Below are 13224 nucleotides of genomic sequence, written 5' to 3' on the forward strand. Positions count from 1 at the left end.
TGTAAAAAGGCCACCAACGTCTCTTGGGAGAAGAACCAATCTAAATTCTAAAACATGACCAAAAGATAACAATTTTATATAGAACACAGACAATTACTTTAATCGGTTGAAAGCCCACGGATTTATTGAATAACAAAATATAAAAAATCTGCTGAATGAGAAGCTTCTTTATTTTTAGGACGTCGGTCGAAAACTGCTTTCTGGGCGTGCAAAATTAAATTGATCTACGGTTTGATTTACATTCCGAGCATAATTTAAATTATCTAGAAAGTTTCTGGTTTTAGTTTAATTAACTTGTTTTTAATGAAGTCAGCGGTGAGTTCCTTTGAGCTCTGAAGAGCCATCATAGAGAACAAACAGACAAAGGGGTCGTTATTGAAATACGGAGCAATGCTATGCAAATAAGTAAAAATGTAAGAAGAATATGCGATTTGAAGTTAGTCGTATGTTTAAATGGTCTAATAATTTTTAATTGCCTCACTTCGACGCTATTTAACACTCTTATGTTTTGGGTAACATCAGTGGTCCTATTTTTTAATTTTCCAGTTCCAAGAGGAACTCCCGCTCAAAACGTCTTTTCGAACGTTTTGTAAGTTGAACATTGTTTCAGTTTCCGAACTGTACATTTCTATTTATTGTGTGTTATGTTAATTTAATTGTGTGTATTTTTTTAAATCTTACCCCTTTAGCGCTAAGAAAGTCCATGCCTCTTGCGACTTGGAAGGCGAAGTGCGTAAGATCTCGTGATGTTAGGAATAGACTCCCACCATGAGTGTTGCCATAGTGACGCTCAGCTCTCGAGTCACGGAGGAACTGTTGCAGCTTGCCTAGACTCACGAACTCCATTATCACTAATGTGGGTTCCTGTAATATAGAAATTTATATGAAAATCTATCCGCACAAAGCACCGTACACGCATTGAAGGCTGATCGCATTTACGTATTGAAAACAACTAGCCTAATAATAGGTCGTCAAAAATGTACTAGTGGCACTGTTTTACACTCATTGATCACTCATCCATAGAAATTAACACTATTTCTTTGAAGGTTAAAGGTAATTTTTTATGGTATAGCGGCCAACTGAGCTAGTGGTTCGCCTGATGGTAAGCATGCTCGACCCCAACATATAAGAATGTTATCGCTGATTAGAAAACTGTACCTAATACATTTTGAGTGTGGGAGTCGAGCACGCTTCCGCACGAATTGGGCCGGCTCGCACCGCGGTAGGCAATGAACACTGTCTAAATCCAAACAAATTGTCTATACGACAGTCTGCGACAAAACGTTTTATCAAAGACATTTAAGTAGTTGTAGAACTTATTTCTGTATGTCTTGGTGCACATTAAAGAATTTTGATTTGATTTCATCATCTATTCACATCTGCTATCATTATAATAAATGGCTATAAAGCACACAAGTCATTAATTATTATTAATAAGCAGATCTTGCTCCTCGGGCGAGAATTTGTCAACATGCCTGATTGCTGATGAATTTGACGACGCGGGTGAAGTTGCGAACGGAAAGCTAGTATGAGCAGCACTTTCCATAGATTGCCGTTGCTTGAAAATGGTAAGGTTAAGCTGTCTAGTATTAACATTCTTCTGAACAACTTTTCGCAAGTCTACCTTCCATAGATTGACTGTATTTTAGCTTTTAACTAGCTGCGCCCCGCGGTTTCACCCGCGTAGGTCCGTATCCCGTAGGAATATCGGGTTAAAAATAGGAATATTGCCTATAGGTTATTCCAGTTGTCCAGCTGTCTGCGTGCCAAATTTCACTGCAATCAGTTCAGCAATTTTTATTTGAAAGAGTAACAAACGTTCACACAACTTTACAAACTTTCGCATTTATAATATTAGTAGGATAAGACTAATACTAAAATAAAATACACTCGGTTTGAGGTTACATAGGGATAACTAAAAATGGCTAAGTACATTTTACACGGTCTTTTGTACTTAACAAAATAAATATCATTGTACACTAATAATTTCACATTGTTTCGTCGAAATTTTCCTCTAATAAAAATAAAGCTACAATGCAATGCTTTTGATCATTTTCAGTACAAAGCAAAACTAATCAACCAGGAAATACACGGAACCTACTGCAGCCTCCAAAACTTCATACACGTGCATCGATATTATCTTTCGTAATTGATACAATATTGGTAATAATTGTTGCTAATACTTTATGGAATCAGGTTTGAATATGATATTCAAACAGGCATTTAATGAAGTGTATGATTATGTGAAAATTAGATTTTAGTCTGCTAGAACACACATTATGCAGTAATTTGTTTCTAAACGTTAAATTCTTCTCTCATAGGAATAACTAAGAACTCAGTATCGAAAACTTTAATTATCAACGTACAAAAGTGAGAAAAAGTACCTTCTTAATGACGAGAATTAGTAATATTATTTGCAAATATCTCGGTTCAATAATTGTGAAAGAAATTAGTCGCTTGATATGAAAAGCTTGTACACTTCTACAGTGTTAAAATAAAACCGAGCCAATACGAATATAAGTCGGAATTGCATGTTATTTTGATATTACAACAGCTTACTGATTTCTTTATTTTAACTGAACTAAACTAAAATTTCAAATAGTTAAAAACCTAAATGTAAATATTTAAAAAAACACAACGCACAAAAAGTTGAATTACAAACAATACAAAAAAAAAAATAGGGTTCCATCAACAATGTTGAATGAGACCCCAACTCGTATTTCTAATAAGAGTTACTTTGTCTCGACTGCTTCATTTCCAGTAACATGAGCACATAATCCACTAATACTATAAATGCGAAAGTAACTATGTATGACAGTCTGTCTATCTGTATTTAGGCCTAATTCTCTGAACCGATTTGGATGAAATTTGGAACAAAGATATTTTGAGTTTGTAAAGAATAAATCTTTATACCTTTTCAGTGCAGCAACCGACGAGTCTTACAACGTTAGGATGCGTTCCTAACGTCTTCATTACAGCTAATTCCTGTATCAGATCAGTTTTTTCTTTTTCTGAAGCATTTCCTTTTAAAGTCTTTACTGCGACCGTTTGCTCCCCTTTTTTACCTGGGAATATAATAACGTTTTATTAAATAGACGGCCACATTATAAAAGTATTGAATAGCGAAAAGTTATTACCTGTATTAAATATTATGCTTTGAGAGTTTTTCAAATATATAATACACGTGCAAATTGATTAGTACTGGAACTAAATATCATATATATAGACCTGATTTTTCAATTCTTTGCTAAAATTTATTCTTTGAATATGTTATTAAACAACAATTTCATAAATGTGTTGTGTCATATCTCCGGTTCAATTGGCAATTTAAAAAGTGACTTTTTATTTTTTATTTTTGTGTAGAACTTTATTGGAAGGAAAAGTTTTTAACCAAAGATTGAAATGTCACTCCTTAGTTTCCAAATTACGTTACGTTTAATAAAAATATTGTCGTCTGGGCTAGACAACATTTTTGACCATAATGTTATCTTATTATTTGCTACAAAAATGATCCTTCAGCTTGATCACTAATAACTACTATTATGTCTATTTTAACCGGCCTATTTGTAATACGAGTATGTATATTCAATCTCTGTTTCTGCGGACAAGAGATGAAATTTCCTTTAAAATAAAATCTTAAATAAAACTTGAAGTACTTGTGAGGAACCGAATTTTAAACAGTTGACTTGCTCCATGTTTTATAATCAATCCTAACCAAAAAGTCGCAACTATATTTGATTGAATTTGTTATTGATCTGACAATGCATTTACTGAGATAATCTTGGCAATAAACAATCAACGGACTCTTTTTATATTTGCATGCAAATTATAATCGAAGATTAATGCCATTCATAGATAATATATACATTGTATTTTCTTGTGTTTGATTATACGGGAGTATTATACATTTAGAATAAATCGCGTTTAAAATTCGTTAAAAAGTTTTTAATTTCTAAACATATACCTTGTTTATTTCGGGCGTATGACTGAAACAGAAGTTTGCCTCTGTGGATCAATCGCTAACTGCTCAAGCTGTCCGTGTGAGTTGGAATTGAAAGAATTTTGAAATTGTTGGGAATCTCAAAGTCCTACTCACCATCTATATCTATTGCCTGGGCCCGCCAGACCTGTCCAAACGCGCCCTCCCCTACTATGTTGAAGATCTTCAAACGATGCCTCGGGAACTCCCACGCATCGCGGGGCTCATCTTTGCTTATTGTTGTCTCTTCAGATATCTGAAACACGAAGCCTGGTTGAATATGTATTGATTAAAAAACGTTTGTTATTTGTAACCGGCAGCAGTTTTAGTTAAACCACTTAACTTTAGAATGTCATTATGGATTTAAATGATGTATGGTTTGTTGGATGGGTCCCCGCATGGATTAGGATATCTGTTTTGAAGAGTAAACATTAAGATAAAGAATTTGACTGACAAAATAATGTCAAACTGGGCATAGCTGGGGCAGACAGCTAGTTATTTATGAATATTTAATGCCAACGTACCTAGTTAAAAATTAGCAACGCTTTTATGCAAAAAAACAGAAGCTGCAAAAATGCACCACGTCACAATTTGATATAATAACGTTTTATTTTTCTAGGTATCGAACATAATTCATTTTCATTAGACACCTTGAGTCAAATAATAAAAAAAAAACTAGCTGCGTCCCGCGGTTTCACCCGCGTAAGTACGTTTGCCGCATGAATATCGGGATAAAAGTTGCCTATGTGTTATTCCATTTGACCAGCTATCTACGTACTAAATTTCATTGCAGTCGGTTCAGTAGTTTTTGCGTGAAAGAGTAACAAACTTTTTCATTTATAATATTCGTAGGATAGGATATTAAGGACAGAAATTACTTTACTTATAACAGTAGTAAATGAGCAATTTCAAATCTAATGAAATATGTAATTCGTAATTTATTTTAAGTAAAACAAGAAAAGAAAGTGCGAAGCGAAAATATTAAGATAATATAAATATATTTTTAATTAAATATGAATTTGTGTATTGATGTCATATTATACCTACTATATAGAAAACATCAAGCCATTGTGTTATGTTATTATAGATAATTAATAGCTCAATTACAAAGTGTAGCTATTTCTATACTGAGTCTATTGTTGAAACTTCAGTTATGCAAAAAGTATTTCGTAGTATATAGTTATAACATAAGATTAGTAGCTTAGTAATGAGAGTAAAGAACCCCCGCGTGCAAAAATCGATTTAGCATTTATATAAAATCTATACAATATTGTATCTGTACTAACTGAATACGCTAATCTCAGAAACCGCTGTGCAGATTTGAATAAAATTTGGAACAGACATAGCCTGAGACCCGAAAAAGAGTATAGTATTTATCCAGAAATGCTACGGGAATAGGAAATATGTGGGGTATTTCCCGGGATTGTCTATCTTTTCCCTTGATTACGCGGGCGAAGACGCGTTCGGAAAGATTGTATTATATATTCATCGATTATTAGTTTCTACTGAATAGGCATTTATATCAAATAATAAACATTTTTAAATATAAAAAAAGTTTAAAGCTTTTCTATTTATTTAAACATCATCTCCAACATGTGGAATGAATTAAGTCAGATAAATGTTACGGAACGAGCGTATTATTCTAAAAATGAAATATACTTTCATTTTACGAAGGCATGTTTTAATAATATCGATTATGGACCAACTGTTTGTTTGTTAGCCATGCGAATTGACATACAATGGTAGGGTCTTTTTAAACTGGCGGGTTAACAACGGCACGCTATTTTTATTATACATTTATTTCCATTTCAGTCCATATAATTGCTATGCTATTGAATGCAAAACCCTCATTCTACCGATACAAAGGAACAATAGTTGTCGTTTGCATGTGCGTGAAAATATAAGTATTTAACTACCTATTTAAGTATAGCGTGGGTTAATGAATAAGTATCTGGTAGTTTTTTTCTACGTCTCTTAATTGGGGTGCCTCTCATTGAAAATTAACGTTATCTATAACGGTTTAGAAAACTGAGTGGTTCATAATTTAGTGGTTTAAGTTAGGTCTGTAAAATTTGCCAGAAATATTATTAATCAAAAAACCTATTTGAAAGTCCGTATTTCATTATAAAAAACTACCAATGCATAGTTTTTTTTTTTTTGCAAAACCTCCTTCCTACCATTGCATAGTTATTTTTTGTCATATACTAGGTAAAGCGTTAATATTCTATTATTAATTGAATGTAGTTCTATAAGATGAACCGAATATTTATAGTCTATTTTGATAGTCACTAGTAACATGCTAAATAATTGTAAAAATCATTTGCTTCACTTCTGAATCAGGTATGATCAGTCAATACAACATCAGGTGCTAATTATAATTCAATATCGACATTGTACTATCCCGTACAAATATTACCACAATCACTTCTATATTAAATAACGTCAACTGTTTACATCATGTTTATTTATTCAAATAACGTTCGAAAAGCAAATATTGTGGCTGCATTGTACAGCACGATGGATTCGTTAAATAAGCAACCAATTTAAACTGTAATTAAACAAACTTTAAAATACGTACACACGTCCAAAATTATTCTATGATAAATGTAAAAGGAGAGGGAATGAGGGATGCTAAAACATGCAACACAGTTTTAGCTAACGCAGGCCTTAGTTTCTACAAATATATAGTACTAATTTAACTGTTTAATAAAGATTCATTTAGAGTTATTATGTATTTCCTTTCCTTAATACTTGGGTACCACCACAAGAATACCTTTGGAAGGCTTACGAGGGAACACAGTTGGATTTTAGAGTTTTAATGTGTTTTGGGATATATTATTGTTTTTTTTATTAATGCTTGCTTATCTTCAACGAAGAGTTTTAAGTTTTAACATTAATATAATATTAACCGTAGACTAAATTACTACTAAGTATATTATTAGACTCACTTTAATTTACTGTAGTATTGTATTAACAAGTGATGTGTTAAATCAACATGACCTATTAATAAAATTTTTTATTTGAATTTATTATCAGTGTTTATTAAAATTTTTTTGACTATATTCTTCCACGAAAAAAAACTAGTATTGGAATGTATTTAAATGTACGGGTCTTATAACTACCAACATATTTTTGCCTTAGAATTTCAATAGCTTAAGAAACAAAATTTTCAAAATCGTTTTGATATTAATTCATACCGGTTCTTAATCGAAAACGTAAAACATCACCGAGTACACGTGAGAACAAAATGATATAATGTTAATCATGGCCATTACATAGCCATCCCTTTGATATTGGCCAAACGGCTGATAGGAATCGCTATGTCACTAACAAAGCTACAGCGATACCAATAGAATTACCTGCAGCCTTGTTACCTCTTCTGGAGGTCAAAAGGACTGATATAATATCTAAATACCAAATTTCCTCAATCTCAACATTGATTCATTCAATTAGATTTCTTCTAGAAACACTTTTAAATCGTTATAACATAGTTTTACTATAATCCACCGGCTCGTAAAGCAGTTTTATGTCAATTTTTCATAATAATATGTTTATCATAAATATGACGCCAAAGAACTGGCTTGTGGTTATTAAACAACAACATTCCATGCATTTTCATTTTCCATATAGACGCGAATGCGTAGTAGGCGCCCTGAATAATACATTATTAATATAGGTTTGAATTTGAGCACTATTAAATTATTTAAATTATATAATACAATGTTTCTTGTGTCATAACAATGTCTATCACTTATTCTTGTATGTAAGTGGGTGTTATTGTGTACGTGTAAAATGTTATCAAATAAGAGTATCCCGTAATGTACGGTACAGTAAGGATAAAAGTATTTTTAAAGAGATCTTTCAGTGAGTCTTGAGCGCGTAAATTATCCTCGAACAATTTAAATTTTTTTCTAGTTTAATTATCTATATAGAGAATGGCTGAACGGATTATGGCGATGCGAAGTTCGCCGGGACAGCTAGTATTTAATACATATTTCAGATAGATTATTGAAGATGTTTTCGCGTTCCTGGTTCCCCTTCTTAAAATATCTCAAAGATAAGCAGTAAATAAGGAAAAAAATTATCGCTCTTAAATATATAAATCGGTACCCAGTTACTCTTTCTGTCTGTCTTTCTCTCTAACAATCGAACGGGACAAGAAACAGTATCAATTTAGATGGAATTTAGTTGGTACCAAATAGCTTGAGACTTGGGAAAGGACATAGGATAGGTTTAATCCCGAAAATCCCATGGGAACGGTAACTATGCGGATTTTCCTGACTACGAGGGCAAAGCCGCGGGCGGAAAGCTAGTAGAATCGAAATCTCGAATTAGTAAATAATGCATTTGGATAAAACTAAATGCCTCAATTTAATAGTGTTATTTGCCCTTAAACGTTATAAATAAATTTATTTTACTATGTTACACTGCAATTAATTCGAAAACAACCGCAATGATTTCGTAAAAGAAAATATTTGATGTGATGTTTTAATTAATATAAACGTAATTAATTACGTAATTGATGACGATGCGTTTTTGCTTCGGCTGTACCATTGGCGTTTTTCTTTGTAGATTTCATATGAAACTCTGATATTAAAACTTCTTGACATTAGTTTCTTTTGTACCTAGCGAACGTCAAATACTATGTTGTAATTAGTTACGTTTCTGTTTTGACGCGTTATATAATTTAAATCATGATGTTGGAAAGCCTTGATGGAATTATTTTCTCGTATTTTATTTAATTTTCCCTTAGTATATTTAGATTAATTGTGTGACGTAAGCAATTAGATTACGACTAAGTACCTAGTAGCTACATAAAATAAAAAATGTGAATTTCTGTACTAATTTTTTATTGCAAGTCGTTTGAAATGTTACATTTCTAATTTGTATATAATCAATGGCCAGACTGACCTGTAAATGACCGTTGTCCCAGGACTTATACTGATTCGAATAAGCTCGTGGGCGGTCCCACATGTTGACTGAAGAATCTTGTAGTACAATCCCACTCGATTCTTTACTCTGTGGACAACGGACTTTTGTGAAATGGCGCGAAAAGAAATTACTGACGCTGGTAATTGTCAAAATGTCCGCGATGTCTTTAAGCTGTGCTTATGGATGTACATTGTACAGACTACAAATCCCCTTCGGTACATGAATAAAATGAAGAATTATGGTTTTCAAAGAATTTATGGCAAGCTGCGAAAATAAAAAGCTACTTGGGATTAGCTAGATGAGTATATTTTAAGCCAGATACTTTAATTGAAGTTGTTATCTAAAACACTAAATTTAGAACTACACAATTCAAAACAAGAATTGCATACGCGAAGAAAATCAATATTGTTAACAAACTAATATTATGTTACTGTATCAAGGCGCAATAACGGTTGTTTTAAAAATATTTCGCTTGTGACTTTTTGAATAATTAAAAAAGGAAAAACAAGGCATAGAAGCATTCAATATCATCCCCGATACATCCATTCTGATATTAGATACCTTGATGGGATTGTTTTGTCGGAGTAAAAGTTTTGATTTTCTGAAATTCGGAATATTCCACAGAATTTTGCTGATTCTTAGTTTACTTTTAATCTTAAAATTATTATTATTTTATTTTAGATAGCAAAAAAATTTAAGAGTAGTAGCGTATATTTGTTGATTGCGATTTTAATGATAGGTAATCGTGGAAAAAAAATATAGACCAATAAATACGTTTGTATGTAAACAAATAAACGAGACACTGTAAAATATTGTTACTCGATTAATATTATATTTTTAAAAGATCACGTAAAATATTGTTGAATGTGTTTGGAAATTAACCCAGCTAATCAAAATTATATAGCTACGAAAAAAAAGCCTCTGACAATAGCATTTTCTTGTTTATAAATCACCAAGTTTGAAAGTATTTTTAATGGACTTACCATGTCATCCTTAGTACTTTTGGTTCCTTTAATGCTTCTTTTCTTCCATACAAATGCTACAACACCAGCGACGATTGCTATCAATGCACCAATCGCAATCAATGGTATAATTGTTAGATGAACAGCATTTTCAACGTGAACTTCATTAATGCCCGTATTATTTTTGGATTCATTCGTTTCCACTTTCTCTTTAACTTCTTCTTTTGGTATATCGTCGGGTGCTTTAGGTGGTTTATGAGTTGTAATGACTGTCGTATCAGGTACTGTTGTTATATAATCAATTGCTTTGGTGGTGCTTTGTGCAGGCTTTGGAAACTTTGGTTGTAGCGCTATGCTGGGATAATTAGCGATCGCGAACGCTGGCGGTCTGGGCACCTTCGGTCTGACGCCTGAACTATTTATTACGGTTGCAAGTACTTCTGTTCGTTGTGGAAGTGATACGCCATCATCTGCCGTAACCCATAACGAGTAAGATTTATTTTCCTGCAAAAGATTGTAATATCGACATTTATAGGAGATGGAGATACAGATAATACAATAATAAATGTTATTAGATAGCTACGTTTGATGTCATAATGATCAAATTTTATTATTTATATAATAAATCCTTAGTGGAGAAAAAGTTGTCTAACTTTTTCGATATGTATGTTATTTATCAATGTCGACAGAACATTAAAGTAATTTTAAAGAAAATATAAGGCAGTGATTCAATAACATTACGATTGTTTGTATCATATCTATAAAGATTGTATACAAAAAGATCGTTATTTTTATAGACACATGAACAAAGACGTATAAATCAAAAATGCTACTTTATAGGAGAGTAAATAATTCGACAATTTAGTTTTATTGTTACTGAACTATAAAAATTTCTTTAGCTTAGATGGCGATAATTGAGACGTTAACAACAATTTTAATATATTTGGTTATATACCCAATGAAAGGAAGAAAAAATTAATCATAGAATACCAACGAAGTTAGGCACATACTTTAGGCTGAAAAATGATTTTATGAAAAGAAATAAAGGTTTTATGTGCGTATCAAGGATTTTATCTTCCGAAAAAACCTTTTAAGTCGAATTTTCCCCGAATCTAATATATACCAAATCGTGTGAGGACTGGGCTTCAGAATAATTTTCACGATTGATATGAATAAGTAAATAAAATTGTGGTCTATTTTAGCAGTAATATTTGCTGTTTGTCATTTAACGTTTTGTCTTGATAAAGTACACGTTTATATTTGCTGTCAGTACAATAAACAATTTTCTGACAATTTAACATATCTCCATAAATATAGAATGAAAACATTTACCTTATCTTTAAGAGTTTCGTTCACAAACACTTCCCCTGACTGGGGATCTATCGCGAACGGCGTGGGTGGCCCGCTGGTCTCCAAGCCGAACGTCACATTCTGCTTGCCGGTCCTCTCCCTGGTCACTCGTGTTACCCTGGTACCTATCGGGTCCGTGGACAGGACATACCAGTTCCGTTCTACATGAATGATCGCTGGCAAATTGAACCCAGGCGGCAGTTGTGTCAGTGCTGAAAAGAAAGAGGCATTGATTTATTACATGAATGAGTTTTTGAAAAAATAGAATATGTTGTGGAAAATAGATAGACAGGGCCAGTTACCCGACTTACTAATAATGTCTTTCACAACGTCTCCCTTAATTGTTTTTTGACGTATACCTATTTTTAAATATGAGCTATATATTATTATGGAAATTTGATAACAGATCGCATATTCTCTATAATATTTGTAATCTACATGTAAGCTAAGCACGTAACACGCCGAACAAGTAAGTTGAGGTGTTATAGTACTCTTAATACTGTAATTAGAAATTACTAGACCTGTTCCTCACGATTTAATCGAATATTCTTCAAAATATTTAGTATCTCTGTATACTTTTATTTAATCAAGTGGCTACTCAAGTTATTATAAACAGTGTCTTTGGCAAAATATTAATCAAACAAACGTATAAAAGCATTATCCTGATTCAATCTATTGTCTTGTTTATTTCAGTAATTAAATGACTACGCTAAGCTTAAGCCTGAATTGGGGTAACCATTTAGTTAAATTGTATCACAATAGATCATTCAAGTTCATATTTCCATTAAATAATCTGTCTGTACTGAAGATAGAACAATGTCATTGGAATTCTATTTTTATAAACCGCAAACTATTGACAGCATTTATTGATATAACAGCAAATATTCCGAGTAAAATCCAAATAAATATTGTTCTGCATTTAATGCAAATTCATTCGTTGTTTAAAGTAAATCCAGATTCATTAATTGAATCGGTGTTGTGTCGCAGACAATTATAGAGAGAATTAAAGTGATAAAGACTGATAAAAGGTTTATAAGTAACGTACCCATTACCAAACTCAACAAACGTTTTCTATGAAAATTAAACAATGCATGTATTTGTATAAACATATAATTATATTAATAAAATAGATAATTATACACGTGTATAGAAATAATTTAGAATAATAAATAAAAATATTATACTACAACTATAAAAACACAGTTTGAAAAACTAAGAATCAGGAGTCAATAGTCGAAATTTATCTCTTTAAGATTATGATCGCTTCAGCGCTATAACTCAGGATTTGCCCAAGTTTTTCTGGTATTTCTTGGAAATGGAACCTAATCTTGTCACCGCGACTGGTATTGCACCAATTTAAAGAACATCAGGCAATAACGGGACTTTTGTCCTAATGTGGGGCAATTTGTGAGGAGAATTTCCTTTGTTTATTCAGTATATTTCTTACAAAAACAAAACCTACTTACGATGTTAATTGAATGCATCAATCGACGTCCCAAAAACGAAGGTTCTAAATTTGAGGGTATTTTTTGTTGACTTTGTAACTCAATAACATCATGGGATTGTAAAATGATTCGTGATTCTTTTAGTGTTTGATAGGGTTTCTCGTGTTTAGTCCCGTTTAGAATTGGATATTTCTTCCCAAGAAACGCCGGTGACAATTTTTGTAGACAATGATAAGTTACTATAAAAATAAATTTGCCGGACATATTTATTTTAAACTATAATATGAGGTAAGTATACAATTTATAACGGAAACGGTTCATATTAAAATGGTGAGGAAAACGTCATGAAAAGTTCTACGACATGTAAGATCTGCCAACCCGCACTGGGCCAGCGTGGTGGATTATAGCCTGAACCCGTCCTGAGGCCTGTCCCAGCAGTGGGAACATATATGGGCTGATGATGATGATACATTTTATAGTTTCCTATGTAGTTTGTTATGTTCTATGAGAATCACGTTTAGTGTTTAATTTTTAGTACCATGTACCATTATTATTT

The 13224-nt window shown here is 32.4% G+C and overlaps 1 protein-coding gene across 1 annotated transcript in view; it reads right to left on the minus strand.

The window, feature by feature from the left end:
• The window catches only part of LOC119840556 (tyrosine kinase receptor Cad96Ca), a 54988-nt gene that overhangs the window by 8256 nt on the left and 33508 nt on the right, over positions 1-13224 (minus strand). Inside the window, exons 4-8 of the mRNA XM_038367242.1 lie at positions 9895-10377; positions 8891-8998; positions 4097-4235; positions 2914-3065; positions 682-864 (exon numbers count right to left, since the gene is read on the minus strand). Coding sequence (XP_038223170.1) covers positions 682-864; positions 2914-3065; positions 4097-4235; positions 8891-8998; positions 9895-10377 — 1065 coding nt within the window. The remainder of the gene's footprint in view (positions 1-681; positions 865-2913; positions 3066-4096; positions 4236-8890; positions 8999-9894; positions 10378-13224) is intronic.

This window comes from Zerene cesonia, chromosome 6 (assembly GCF_012273895.1).
Source record: "Zerene cesonia ecotype Mississippi chromosome 6, Zerene_cesonia_1.1, whole genome shotgun sequence".
NCBI classification, from domain to species: Eukaryota; Metazoa; Arthropoda; class Insecta; order Lepidoptera; family Pieridae; genus Zerene; species Zerene cesonia.